Source organism: Urocitellus parryii, chromosome 9, assembly GCF_045843805.1.
Source record: "Urocitellus parryii isolate mUroPar1 chromosome 9, mUroPar1.hap1, whole genome shotgun sequence".
Lineage (NCBI taxonomy): Eukaryota > Metazoa > Chordata > Mammalia > Rodentia > Sciuridae > Urocitellus > Urocitellus parryii.
In genome coordinates, this window is record NC_135539.1 from 7,410,235 (window position 1) to 7,423,696 (window position 13,462).

The 13,462-nt window shown below is 58.4% G+C and overlaps 1 protein-coding gene across 10 annotated transcripts in view; it reads left to right on the forward strand.

Moving 5' to 3' along the window:
* Positions 1–13,462, forward strand: part of Pkd1 (polycystin 1, transient receptor potential channel interacting) — a 41,947-nt gene that overhangs the window by 13,091 nt on the left and 15,394 nt on the right. For 8 of the 10 annotated variants that reach the window (XM_026385615.2, XM_026385622.2, XM_026385618.2 and 5 more), the window contains exons 2-15: positions 1,794–1,865; positions 1,996–2,067; positions 2,267–2,436; positions 2,668–3,339; positions 3,440–3,623; positions 4,779–4,999; positions 5,243–5,358; positions 6,161–6,287; positions 6,565–6,797; positions 7,214–7,969; positions 8,191–8,322; positions 8,526–8,701; positions 9,037–9,170; positions 9,681–13,300. In XM_026385615.2, the coding sequence (XP_026241400.2) occupies positions 1,794–1,865; positions 1,996–2,067; positions 2,267–2,436; positions 2,668–3,339; positions 3,440–3,623; positions 4,779–4,999; positions 5,243–5,358; positions 6,161–6,287; positions 6,565–6,797; positions 7,214–7,969; positions 8,191–8,322; positions 8,526–8,701; positions 9,037–9,170; positions 9,681–13,300 (6,685 nt within the window). Of the gene's footprint in view, positions 1–1,793; positions 1,866–1,995; positions 2,068–2,266; positions 2,437–2,611; positions 3,340–3,439; positions 3,624–4,778; positions 5,000–5,242; positions 5,359–6,160; positions 6,288–6,564; positions 6,798–7,213; positions 7,970–8,190; positions 8,323–8,525; positions 8,702–9,036; positions 9,171–9,680; positions 13,301–13,462 lie in introns of those variants that run through there. The other 2 variants (XM_026385623.2, XM_026385624.2) reach the window with 2 other exon arrangements.

The window sequence follows — 13,462 nt, forward strand, 5'->3', positions numbered from 1 at the left end:
ACCACTGGGTACAGTGGTGCACACCTGTAATCCCAGTGGTTTGGGAGGCTGAGGCAGGTGGATCGCAAGTTCAGAGCCAGCCTCAGCAAAAGCAAGGTGCTAAGCAATTCAGTGAGACCATGTCTCTAAATACAAAATAGGGCTGGGGGTATGGCTCAGTGGTTGAGTGTCCCTGAGTTCAATCTCCAGTACCACACCCCCCAAAAAAAGAATGGGACACCTGGGCACACTTGTAATCCCAGCCACTTGGGGTGGCAGTGGTGGGGGTGGGGCATCTCAAAAAACAAAAAGGGCTGGGGATGTGGCTCTGGGTTCAATCTCTAGTATCAAAAAAAAGAAAAAGAATGGGATAACTGAAAGGCAGTGGTGCTTGCGCTAGACTGCCCAAAGGGCCTAGTGATGTGGCTGCTGGTGTCAGTGAGGGTGGATTGACTGGGTCACCTGAGCCGGAGACTAGATCTAATATGCTCTCAACTGACAGAAAAAGAATGCTTTTGCGTTATCGTTTTCATTGGTATTTCTCTAATTACTGAGAAGATGGCATGTTTCTTCTACACCTGTGACCATATATGCTTTTGTTAGTTGTTTCTAGATCCCTGCCTTAGTCCAGTACTGAGGATTGAATCGTGGGGCACTCTCACTGAGCTACATCCCAGTCCTTTTTATTTTAAGAGAGGGTCTACTGCATTGCCGAGGCTGGCCTAGAGATTGTAACCTCGTGATCCTCCTGTCTTGGCCTCCTGGGTACTGGGCCACAATACTCTGTGCCCTCCTGCCCAGCCACCACCTGGCTCACTTTCTGGTGCTCTTTGTTCTGGGAATTCTGAGTGCTGAAGTCAGCTCCAACTGGTGCTTGTGCCTCAGTTGCTCTTGACCTTTTGACCTGCAGATTCTTGCAGGTCAGGCCTTTCTGTGGCTTCTTCCCCATTGTGGGTTAGTCTGTGTACTCCAGGGCATAGGCACAGACTTGCATTGCCTCATTTCTTGATGATGATTCTCACTGATGCCTACAGATGAACCTCTCTGTTATCTTGTTGATACAGTCAGGGTTTTTGATTGTTCGTGTTGGACTTGAAGTTTCATGGGCCATCACTGTTACTGTGATGTGGGGTCATCCGCCAGGGCCCCTCCCCATTTATCTCACCTTTGTGCCCTCATTGTATCTTGGAACATTCTGAGGTCTCCCTTCCACTGATAAATGGCAGCAGCTGGGTCCCTGCAGCTGGTTGCATTCCGAAGCCCATGTAGAGGGTGGAGAAGTCAGCTCTTGGTGGTGAGGGACCACCCTGCTAGGCTGGGGGCAAGGGGTTGGTGGAGGGACTTGGCTCTGGAGGAAAGGTTGGGGCAGGAGCTGGATGGAAGGGGCTGTACCTGTCCAGGTACAGGTACAGAAGGAACATTTGCTAATTTATTTAATTTAACTGAAATGTGAGTTGATTTGTTCTGGTGCATGTTAGACGCTGGGCCCCCAATATCCCCTGTGCCCTTCTGACCTGACTCACCCCCCAAATTTGAAAGCAGGGTTTGCAGTTATGTGTGACTGCACTATGTGGTACTTATTGTGGGGCTGAGGTGGGTGCAGAGGGCTATGGCCCCCAGATTCCTTCCTCAGTCTCCCCAGACATGTGTTCATTCAGGTCCTCCATCAGAAAATCCCCTTCCTGGCCCCTGGGAATGGGAATTTGGAGGGTGGAAGGCTGCAACTGGAGTTGCAGGAAGCTCCTAGGGGTGGGACCAGATGGCCTTGTAGCCAGTCAAGGGCTCCTGCCTCACCCATGTGTTTTGCTCAACAGCGACATCTCCCACAACCTGCTCCAGGCATTGGATGTCGAGCTCCTGGTGAACTTCTCAGCACTGGTGGAGCTGTGAGTCCCCGCCGGCTGTGCTCACCCCTCCTGCATGCTGGGGACTCCTCAGGGTGGACAGGTGGCTGCTGCCCATTGCCATCTGGTTACAGGGCTCCTGTCACTCTGCCTAATCTGTTCTTTCTTCCAGGGACATAAGCAACAACAGGATCTCTACGTTAGAAGAAGGAACATTTGCTAATTTATTTAATTTAACTGAAATGTGAGTTGATTTGTTCTGGTGCATGTTAGTAGTTAGACACTGGGCCCCCAATATCCCCTCTCCCCTTCTGACCTGACTCACCCCCCAAATTTGAGAGCAGACTCCAGGGGCAGTTTGCTAACCTGCTGCAGGCAATGGGAGCTGTTCTGCCAGGGTAGCCCCTCTTTGCCTGGTCCCCTCACCACCCGCTTCCCTGCAGAAACCTGAGCGGGAACCCATTTGAGTGTGACTGTGGTCTGGCGTGGCTGAGGCACTGGGTGGAGGAACAACATGTTCACGTGGTCCAGCCCGAGGCAGCCACATGTGCTGGGCCTGGCCCCCTGGCTGGCCAGCCCCTCCTCAGCATGCCCCTGCTGGACAGCAGCTGTGGTGAGTGCAGGCAGGACACAAGGGCCCTGTCCTCCCTACTATGAGGACCCTGGCCAAGAGGGCCCAGGAAAAGGTGCATGTGGGGAGACAGTGCCTGGGCAGGGGTTGGGCAGGCCTCTCCAGGGAGGGTTTGGCTATGGGAGGTCTGGTCTGGGGTCTAGGGAGGTGCAGCAAGTCTGCAGCGATGGCAGGAGGAAGTGGCCCTGGGACCAGTGTGTCTACCTGTTACAGGTGAGGACTATGTCGCCTGCCTCCCCGACAACAGCTCAGGCACTGTGGCAGTGGTGGCCTTCTCTGCTGCCCATGAGGGCCCACTGGCACCTGAGTCCTGCAGTGCCTTCTGCTTCTCAGCCGGACACAGCCTTGCGGCCCTCTTGGAACAGGGCCAGTGCCTATGTGGGGCAGCCCAGGCCCCCAACACCTCTGCAGCCTGCCAGTCCCTGTGCTCCAGTCCTCTGCCACTCCCCACCCCCAACTGCAGGGTCCCCACCCTCCTCCAACATATCTTCCCAGCTTCCCCAGGGGCCACCCTGGTGGTGCCCCATGGACCCCTGGCCTCTGGCCAGCCAGCAGCCTTTCACATTATTGCCCCTCTGCCTATTAGCTCCACATGCTGGGACTTTGGTGACGGCTCCCCTAAGGTGGATGTGGCTGGTGCCACCACCACCCACCGCTACGTCTTACCTGGGTACTATCACGTGACTGCTGTGCTGGCCTTGGGGTCTGGCTCGGCTCTGCTGAGTACAAAGGTACAAGTGGAGGTGGCCCCTGCTGCCCTGAAGCTCGTGTGCCCATCCTCTGTGCTCAGTGATGAGAGCCTTCATTTTAGCATCCGGAACCGTGGAGGCTCAGCCCTACAGGCCACCTATAGCATCCTGGCCCTGGGTGAGGAGCCCAGCCGAGGTAGGTGTTTTCTCTGCTGGGCCTGGGTCACCCCTGCTGTCTCTTTCTTCCCATCCTTTGGCACATGTTGATGCCCTGTTCTCTGCCCATCGTCCCCCAGTGGTGCACCCGCTCTGCCCCTCGGACACAGAGGTCTTCCCTGGCAATGGGCACTGCTACCGCCTGGTGGCAGAGAAGATGCCCTGGCTGCAGGCGCAGGAGCAGTGCCGGGCCTGGGCTGGGGCCGCCCTGGCTATGGTGGACAGTCCTGCCATTCAGCACTTCCTGGTCTCCCAGGTTACCAGGTGCCTGTACCCATCCCCAGGAAGGCCATAATGCAGTGTGGGCAGGGAATTTGGAGTGCCTGGGTATAGGCAGAGCCCAGGCCTGAAGCAGTTCAGAAGAAAGAGGTGGGGGTGGCAGGAAGGGCCCTGTCTTGCCCTCCAGAGATGGATAGTGGTAAGGGAGTGGATTTCATAAACACTGTGGGACCCGGGACCAGGACCCCAGTCTCTCCAGCCCTGCAGGGCAGGACACTGAATCCTCCCAAGAGGGCTGGTTTTGGGGCTACCATAGAGACTATGCTTTCTGCTTCTCATGCCTCTCTGCTTGCTCCTCTCCTGGGAAGGGTCAGGGCCATCATGTGCTGCCCCCAGGGAGAGCATGCTGGGCTCCTGTGCCCTCCTCAGTCTTGTGGGGACGTGTACCTCCCAGTCACAGTGGGCCAGGCCTTTGTTCTGCAGCTCACGTCTGCCATGGCTGGAGTGGGGGTGAGGCCAGACCCCACCTCTCCGAGGGATCCACCTGCTGGACAGTGGGAGGGCTCCTGTTATGTCAGTGGCTATACTCTGCATGTCTCAGAGTTCAGAAGGGAATATCGGGCCCACAGTGGTCACAGCCTTTCCCCAAGGTCATCTGGCTAATGGGCGTCAGCATCAGCTCTTGGTGCTGGAGCTGTAGCACAACTCCCAGTTAGTGTGCCCTCTGATGCTCGTGTGTGTCTAGGCGTGTGTGAGTGTATCCTACTGCACTGGCTTCCCTCTGCCCAAGTCTGGATGTGCGTCTACAGACCTGCCTTCAGGAGGGGCTCCCTGCCTTGGCTGATCCCTCAGGTGGCAGCTCACTTTGGGTCTGATGTGAGATTGTCTTTGTCCCCAAATGCTGTATGTGGGTCTTCCCTGCAGAGCAAGGTGTGGGGTAGCTCATGGCCTCAGTCAGGTCTGAGGGGGAGCTCTGTGAGGGGCCCTCACTTGTGCCCACTGGCCCCATGGACATGGACACTGGGTAGATGCTCTGCTGCTGTGGGCCTAGGCCTTGCTTGCCTGGTCACATCTGGAGCCTCAGTTTCACGTGTGAGAAATGAGATGGTGATAGGACCCTGCTAGCACTGTGAGGAGCATGCCCCAGTGGGAGAATGGGGCGCCCTCTTAGTGCCCGCCTTCTCTGCCATCTGCCTACAGGAGCCTGGATGTGTGGATTGGCTTCTCGGCTGTGGAGGGGACAGAGACTGGCCCGGCCTCTCAGGGTGAAGCCTTTAGCCTTGAGAGCTGCCAGAACTGGCTGCCTGGGGAGCCGCACCCAGCCACTGCCGAGCACTGTGTGCGCCTGGGACCCGCAGGACAGTGCAACACTGACCTGTGCTCAGCTCCACACAGCTACGTCTGTGAGCTGCGGCCTGGAGGTGCGCAGGATGCTGGGGCATGACTGGGGCTGCCCTCCCATGGTTGCTCCTGGGTGCTGAGTTTGTGCTGGGTGTGTGCTGGTGTACTGAGCACCTGCTGCTGTGCCTGGGCTGAGGCAAACACGGAGGGAATGGGGGAGGAGCTGTTGGGTGGCTCAGACCCAGGTGGCCCCACCCTGGATGTCCCTCCAGCTGTCCCCTTGGCCTGGCACCAGCACCTCATTGCATATTTGCCATTCCCAGGCCCCGTGTGGGATGCTGAGAACTTCCTCATGGGAGTGCCTGGTGGGGGCCTGCAGGGACCCCTGAGTCTGCTGGCACAGCAGGAAGTCCTCTTAGCCCCCCAGCAGCCTGTGGAGGTAGGTCAGCCTTTCTGCATTCTAGAACCCCTCTGCATCTCGGGGGTATTGCCTGAGCCTGTTTTGCGTCTCTAAAAAAAACCCACAAGTTGGCTTTGTGAGGGCCTTCCTAAAGTGGTTTGTGCCCAGCATAGACAGTTGGAGATCTGTGGGGTGCAGAGATGAAAGGCGCCTGATTCCTTGGTCTGGGAGAACTCTGAGCACCTGCTGGCCCTGCTCTGGGTGAATGTTTTTACATTATATTGTTTTGTTCACTTATTTGCAGTACTTGGGATTGAACCCAGGAAGTACTTCTACTACTGAGCTTTTCTTATTTAAGAGACAAGGTCTCACCAACTTTTGATCTTCCTGCCTCAGTTTCCCCAGTAGCTGGGATTTCAGACGTGGCCACCTTGCCCTGCTAGGTGAATGATTTTTTTTTAATCAGAATTTTTAAAATATTTTATTTTTTAGTTGTAGTTGGACACAGTACCTTTATTTATTTTTTATGTGGTGCTGAGGATTGAACCCAGTGCCTCACATGTGCTGGGTGAGCGCTCTACTACTGAGCCACAGCCCCAGCTCAAGGGTGACGGATTTTTAAGACCATGCTAGGGACCCTGCTGCTCACAGATGGTTTTGATCTTATTTTTCTTCCCCGTGGCATAAAATGAGGTCTGTGCAGGACCATTTAATGGCTTCCTCTGAGGGAGGATGATAGGACCATCCAATAGCTTCCTTCTCTTTGCCCTGGTGGTTCTGGGTTCATGGAGTCCAGACCCCAGGGTCAGTCATTGGCACTGAGGTGCCCCCTGCCCTGCAGGTCATGGTGTTCCCTGGCCTGAGCCTGAGCCGTGAAGCCTTCCTCACTGGAGCTGAGTTTGAGACCCAGGAGCTCCAGAGGCCTGCCCAGCTGCGGCTGCAGGTGTACCGGCCCTCAGGAGCAGCAGGTGGGACTTAATGATGGTGGTGGGGCTGGGGAGCTCAGGCCCTCTCTGAGCGCTCAGGTTTGCTGGCCCCAGCCCTTGGGTGGACAGAGAGCAGGGCTGGAGACTTCTGCATGTGTCTAAGGGCAGGTTGGGGGAGGGGCTCTCTGGGTTGAGGTCTGACCCAGGTCAGTGGCAAGTGGCTTTGTGGCAGTGGGCCAGTGGTAGTGGTAGGGGACACTGGCTGGCCAGGTCAGGTAGGTGGGTGGGATGCCCTCCAACGCCTCTCATCTACTTGCAGGGCCCCTGGAAAATAGCAGTGAGCCTGACAACAGGACTGATCTGGTCCCCCAGTATATGCTGGAGGGACATTGGTGCCCTAAAGCCAATGTCTGCATGCCTCTGGATGCCTCCTGCCATGATTGGGCCTGTGCTAATGGATCCCTGTCAGGTTCCAGGCTTCCAAAGGCTACCTACACACTATGGAGGGAGTTGTTCTTCTCCGTGCCTCCAGGTCCCCCCACACAGTACTCGGTATGTGTCCCTGTTCGGGTCTCTCTGCCTTTGACCAGCTGCCTAAGCTGCCTTCCCCTCAGCTGCCCATCACACTTGAGTATGGATTCCTCTGCACCTGCCTGTGTCCCCCCATGAGGGTCTTTGCCCTTGCTGTGTCTTCTGAGGAGGACTCCTACCTGCTCATGGTGACCAGCTTCTTCCCATCCTTCAAGTCCTCTGAGGAGGGTCTTTCTATGGGGCAGCCCACCCCTGCTGCATTTCCATGCAAGTCCCCTTTGTCTCTGCTACCCTGTTTGTCCTTGCTATGAGATCCTGGGGTACAGGACTCCTGGAAGCATAGTTGACAGTGCTAAGGTGCCCTGTTGGGAGCCCTGCCTGACGCCCTGGCCCAGTGTTCCCTGTGGGCTCTCACACAGCCCTGCTTTCTCCCCTAGGTCACTCTCTGCGACCAGGATGTGCCTGTGCTCCCTGGTGACCTCATTGGTTTACAGCATGATGCTGGCCCAGGTGCCTTCCTACACTGTCCCCCGGTGCCCAGACGCCCTGGCCTCGAGACCCTGTATCTTTCCACCAATGCCTCTGACTGGCTGGCCCACCTGCCTACTCAGCTGGAGGGTGCTCGAGCTGGTCCTGCCTGTGTTCTGCAACTGTTCTCAGCCACAGAGCGGCTCACCCCACTGCTGGGCCTGAGGCCAAACCCTGGGTTACAACATCCTGGGCACTATGAGGTCTGGGCCACAGTGGGCAACAGTGTCTCTAGGCACAACTTGTCCTGCAGCTTTGACGTGATCTCTCCTGTGACTGGGCTGCGGGTCATCCACCCTGCCCCCCATGATGGCCACCTCTATGTGCCAGCCAATGGCTCAGTCTTGGTGCTTCAGCTGGACTCTGGTGCCAATGCCACAGCTGTAGCTCGCTGGCCTGGGGGCAGCGTCAGTGCACCCTTTGAGGATGCCTGCCCTGATGTGGCTGATACCCTTGAGCCTGGCTGTACCCGAGAGACCAATGACACCCTGTTTTCAGTGCTGGTGCTGCCTGGGCTCAGTGCTGGGGAGCACGTGCTGGAGCTTATGGCTCAGAACGGTGCCAGCCGGGCCAACCTCAGCCTGAGAGTGACAGCGGAGGAGCCCATCCGTGGCCTCCGAGCCATGCCCAGCCCCGAGGCCCGTGTGTTGCAGGGCGTCCTAGTGGTGAGTGTGGCCTATGACATCCCCCACCCAGACAAGGGTGCACATAGAGGAAGGCCCCGTCCCCGGTCGGAAGCCACTCAGTGTCCATCAGGGACCGTGGTGGTTCAGCATGTTGGTCTCCAGCAGGTCCTTCTGGGGAACACAAATGGGTGCTGAGAGTGAGTCAGTCCCAGGGTAGGGCAGGGGTCACAGCTTTTGGTGACACCATGTTCCTCCCACAGCGATACAGCCCTGTGGTGGAGGCTGGCTCAGATGTGGTCTTCCGGTGGACCATTGATGATAAGCAGTCCCTGACTTTCCACAACGTTGTCTTCAACGTCATCTACCAGAGCGCCGCCATCTTCAAGCTCTCAGTAGGTGGGGGTGGGTGGAGGGGGACTCAAGTCATAGGGTGTCTGGGTGCTCACCTTTGCCTTCTGTTCTGCTCTGTCCTGCCACCCTGTGAGGACTCTGCCATGGCTGTGGGTGAGTGTGGGGGGGGTCGCTGAGTCAGGGCTGAGGGCCTTTCGCCTGTGGGTCTGTGTGTATTGCCACCCACTGATGCCTGTCTCCATAGCTAACAGCCTCCAACCACGTCAGCAATGTCACCGTGAACTACAATGTCACAGTGGAGCGCATGAACAGGATGCGGGGCCTGCGGGTGTCTGCAGTGCCGACTGTGCTGCCCCCCAACACCACCCTGGTGCTGGTGGCGAGTGTGCTGGTGGACTCCGCTGTGGAGGTGGCCTTCCTGTGAGTGCCTCTGGGCCTGGTGGAGGCCACAGCCCTGGGGTCAGTGCCTGGGAGCGCTGGGGCCGGGTTCTTACCCAGGACCTAGTTTTGCCTGGGCACCCTGAGTAGGGTTGCTGTCTTGAGCCTTCCTCCTCCTTTTGGGATGCTGGTACATAGGACCTGTGAGGGTTGCCTGGGAGGGGTGAGAGACTTATGAAGCAGAGTGCTGGGGTACCTTGAATGAAGGTGCCAGGAAGGAACCACTGTGGGGGAAGTGTGTACCCACACTGTGCAAGTGGCTGGCCCTGCCCACCTGCCTCTCTGGCCCACTTACTGTCAGCTTACTCCCCTGACAGGTGGACCTTTGGGGATGGGGAGCAGATTCTTGGTCAGTTCAAGCCTCCATACGATGAGTCCTTCCAGGTTCCAGACCCTACAGTGGCCCAGGTGCTTGTGGAACATGGTGCCACGCACTCCTATGCCATCCCAGGTAAGGGTGGGGCCGCTGCCCCACTGACCTTGGCCTCGGGCAGACCCTCTCAGGGATGACACTCCCAGGGACCATCCCCATCACCCCACCCTGATCCTGCCTGGGTTGATGGCTTGGGGACCTCACTGGGGTGAAGGAGGGGTGGGTGGTCCCTGAGGCAGCCCTGATTTGAATTTGCCAGAAATGGGACCCTCTTGTTCCCTGCTCTCAGTCTTCTCTTGGGATCAAGAGCCCCATGCAGCAGTGCCCCCAGTGGCATGTGGCGCAGGCTGCACGCCCTCCCTTCCTTGTGCTCCTGCTCATCTCTGCAGTTTTGCCTGGAGGTGCCCTTTTCTTCCTACCCTCATTGCTGCCTCATGGAGCTGGGTCCCACGTGCAACCTGTTGTGGGGCCCCTCCAGCTGGCCCAAGGGCACAGCAGTTTACATCTTGAGGAGGGTTGTGCGTGTGGTACCAGGACTAGGTGGGGAAGTCCTGTGAGCAGGAGGTCCCACTCAGGTCTGTCCTACAGGGGAGTACAACCTGACAGTGCTCGTGTCCAACACCTTTGAGAACCTAACGCAGGTGGTACCTGTGAGCGTGCGTGACGCGCTGCCCACCACGGCCATTGGCATGAGCAGCAGCACCCTGGTGGCCGGCCAGCCTGGTACCTTCTACCCGCACCCTCTGCCCTCCCCTGGTGGTGTCCTGTATGTGTGGGACTTTGGGGACGGCTCCCCTGTCCTGATGCAGAGCCAGCCAGTGGTCAGCCACACTTACGTGGCAACAGGCACCTACCACATCTGCCTGGAGGCTAACAACACGGTGAGCAGGGTGGTGGCGCAGGCAGAGGTCCACGTCTTCCAGGAGCTGCGCGGCCTGAGTGTGCACCTGAGCCCGGCTGTAGAGCAAGGCGCCCCTGTGGTCGTCAGCGCCGCTGTGGAGATGGGTGACAACATCACGTGGACATTTGACATGGGGGATGGCACAGTGTTGACAGGCCCTGAGGCCACGGTGCAGCATGTGTATCTGCAGGCACAGAACATGACGGTGACAGTGGCAGCAGCCAGCCCTGTGGGTCACTTGAGCCAAAGCCGGCCTGTGCAGGTCTTTGTCTTAGAGGTGCTACGCATAGAGCCCATGGCCTGCCTCCCCACACAGCCCGAGGCCCAGCTGACAGCCCATGTTACCGGGGACCCTGCTCACTATCTCTTTGACTGGACCTTTGGAGATGGCTCCTCTAATGTGACCATCCAGGGGCGCCCGACGGTGACACACAACTTCACGCGTAGTGGCACATTTCCCCTGGTGCTGATCTTGTCGAGCCACGTGAACAAGGCACATTACTTCACCAGTGTCTGTGTGGAGCCTGAGGTGGACAATGTCACCCTGCAGCCTGAGAGGCAGTTTGTGCAGCTTGGGGACGAAGCCCAGCTGGTAGCCTCTGCTTGGCCCCCATTCCCCTACCGTTACACCTGGGACTTTGGCATTGAAGACAATGCCCAGGTCCGTATTGGGGGCCCTGAGATGACATTCACCTACAGAGATGTGGGCTCCTACTTGGTGACGGTCACTGTGTACAATAATGTCTCTGCTGCCAATGACTCAGCTCTCGTGGAGGTACAGGAGCCTGTAGTGGTCACTGGCATCAAAGTGAACGGCTCCCGTGTGTTAGAGCTGCAGCAGCCCTACCTGTTCTCCACCATGGGCCACGGGCGCCCTGCCACCTTCCTGTGGGAGCTGGGGGACGGCAGGCAGCTCGAGGGCCCTGAGGTCACCCATATCTATAACAACACAGGTCACTTCACCATCAGGGTGGCCAGCTGGAATGAGGTGAGCCGCAGCGAGGCCCAGCTCAATGTCACAGTAAAACGGCGCGTGCGGGGGCTCAGTGTCAATGCCAGCCGCACAGTTGTGCCTCTGAACGGCAGCGTGAGCTTCAGCACCTTGCTGGAGTCGGGCAGCGACGTGTGCTATTCCTGGGTGCTCTGTGACCGCTGCACGCCCATCCCCGGGGGCCCCACCATCTCCTACACCTTCCGCTCGGTGGGCACCTTCAACATCATTGTCACAGCTGAGAATGAGGTGGGCACTGCCCAAGACAGCATCTTCATCTATGTCCTGCAGCTCATTGAGGGGCTGCAGATAGCAGGTGGAGGGGGCAGCTGCTGCTTCCCCACCAACCACACGCTGCAGCTCCATGCCATGGTCAGGGATGGCACCAACATCTCCTACAGCTGGGTCGCCCAGCGGGATGGCAGCCCAGCCCTGACGGGCAGTGGTAAGAGCTTCTCACTCATTGCACTCGAAGCCAGCACCTACCACATCCAGCTGCGGGCTACCAACATGCTGGGCAGCGCCTGGGCCAACCGCACTGTGGACTTTATGGAGCCTGTGGGGTGGCTGGCTGTGGCCGCCTCCCCCAACCCAGCTGCTGTCAACACGAGCGTCACCCTCAGTGCCAGGCTGACTGGTGGCAGCAACGTCATTTACACATGGACTCTAGAGGAAGAGCTGAGCTGGGAGACCTTGGAGCCGTCTGTCATCCTTGCCTTTCCCATAGCCGGCCTGCACCCGGTCAGGGTCACAGCTGGGAACCAGCTGGGCTTGGCCAATGCCACCATTGAGGTGATTGTGCAGATGCCTGTGAGTGGCCTCAGCATCAGGGCTGGTGAACTGGGCAGCTTTGTGGCAGTCGGCTCCACTGTGTCCTTCTGGGGGCAGCTAGCCACAGGCACCAACGTAAGCTGGTGCTGGACTGTGCCGGGTGGCAGTGAGCATAGCCCGCATGTTGCCGTGAGCTTCCCAGATGCTGGTGCCTTCTCCATCCGGCTGAATGCCTCCAATGCGGTCAGCTGGGCTGTGGCTGAGCACAGCCTCACAGTGCAGGAGCCTGTTGTGGGCCTGGCTCTGTGGGCCAGTAGCAAGGTGGTGCCACCTGGGCAGCTGGTCCACTTTCAGGTCCTGTTGTCTGCTGGTTCAGATGTCACCTTCCACTTGCAGGTTAGTGGGGCCACCCCTGAGATTCTCCCCAGGCCCCGTTTTTCCCACCGTTTCTCCCAGGCTGGAGACCACGTGGTGAGTGTGCAGGCTGAGAACCACGTGAGCCGGGCCCAGGCACAGGTGCGCATCTTGGTGCTGGAGGCTGTTGGTGGGCTGCAGGTGCCCAACTGCTGCGAGCCAGGCATGGCCACGGGCACTGAGAAGAACTTCACAGCCCGAGTGCAGCGGGGCTCCCGAGTTGCCTACGCCTGGTACTTCTCCTTGCAGAAGGTTCAGGGTGACTCGCTGGTCATTCTGTCAGGCCGTGATGTCACCTATACCCCTGTTGCAGCAGGGCTGCTGGAGATCCAGGTGCGTGCTTTCAATGAGCTGGGCGGCGTGAACATGACGCTCTCTGTGGAGGTGCAGGATGTCATCCAGCACGTGGAGCTGAGGAGTGGCCGCTGCTTTGCCAGCCGCTCAGCCCGATTTGAGGCTGCCACAAGCCCGAGCCCCCGGCGAGTGGCCTACCACTGGGACTTTGGGGATGGGGCTCCAGTGCAGGACACAGAGGAGCCCTGGGCTGACCACTCCTACCTGCAGCCTGGGGACTACCGAGTACAGGTGAATGCTTCCAACCTGGTGAGCTTCTTTGTGGCACAGGCCACGGTGACTGTCCAGGTTCTGGCCTGCAGGGAGCCCGAGGTGGATGTGGCCCTGCCCCTGCAGGTGCTAATGCGGCGCTCCCAACGGAACTACCTGGAGGCCCACGTTGACCTACGGGACTGTGTCACCTACCAGACTGAGTACCGCTGGGAGGTATACCGCACCACCAGCTGCCAGCGGCTGGGGCGTGTAGCACAAGTGGCCCTGCCTGGTGTGGACATGAGCCGGCCCCAGCTGGTGGTGCCACGGCTGGCACTTCCTGTGGGCCACTATTGCTTCGTGTTTGTGGTGTCATTTGGGGACACGCCGTTGGCACGCAGCATTCAGGCCAATGTGACTGTGGCTGCTGAACGCCTGGTGCCCATCATTGAAGGTGGCTCCTACCGTGTATGGTCAGACACGCAGGACCTCGTGCTGGATGGGAGCAAGTCCTACGATCCCAATCTGGAGGATGGTGACCAGACACCACTAAACTTCCTCTGGGCCTGTGTGGCCTCAACTCAGGTCAGCCACACGGCGGTACATCCTCTCTGCCCCTCAGACTTGTGCTATGTCCGGGGAATGCCCAGCACTCCACATGGTCTTGGACTGGGCCTTGGTTCCTGCATGGGACCAAGGAGGGGACCAGCTCTTGCCCTCATAGTTCCCTGCCCTGGACTGGCCAGG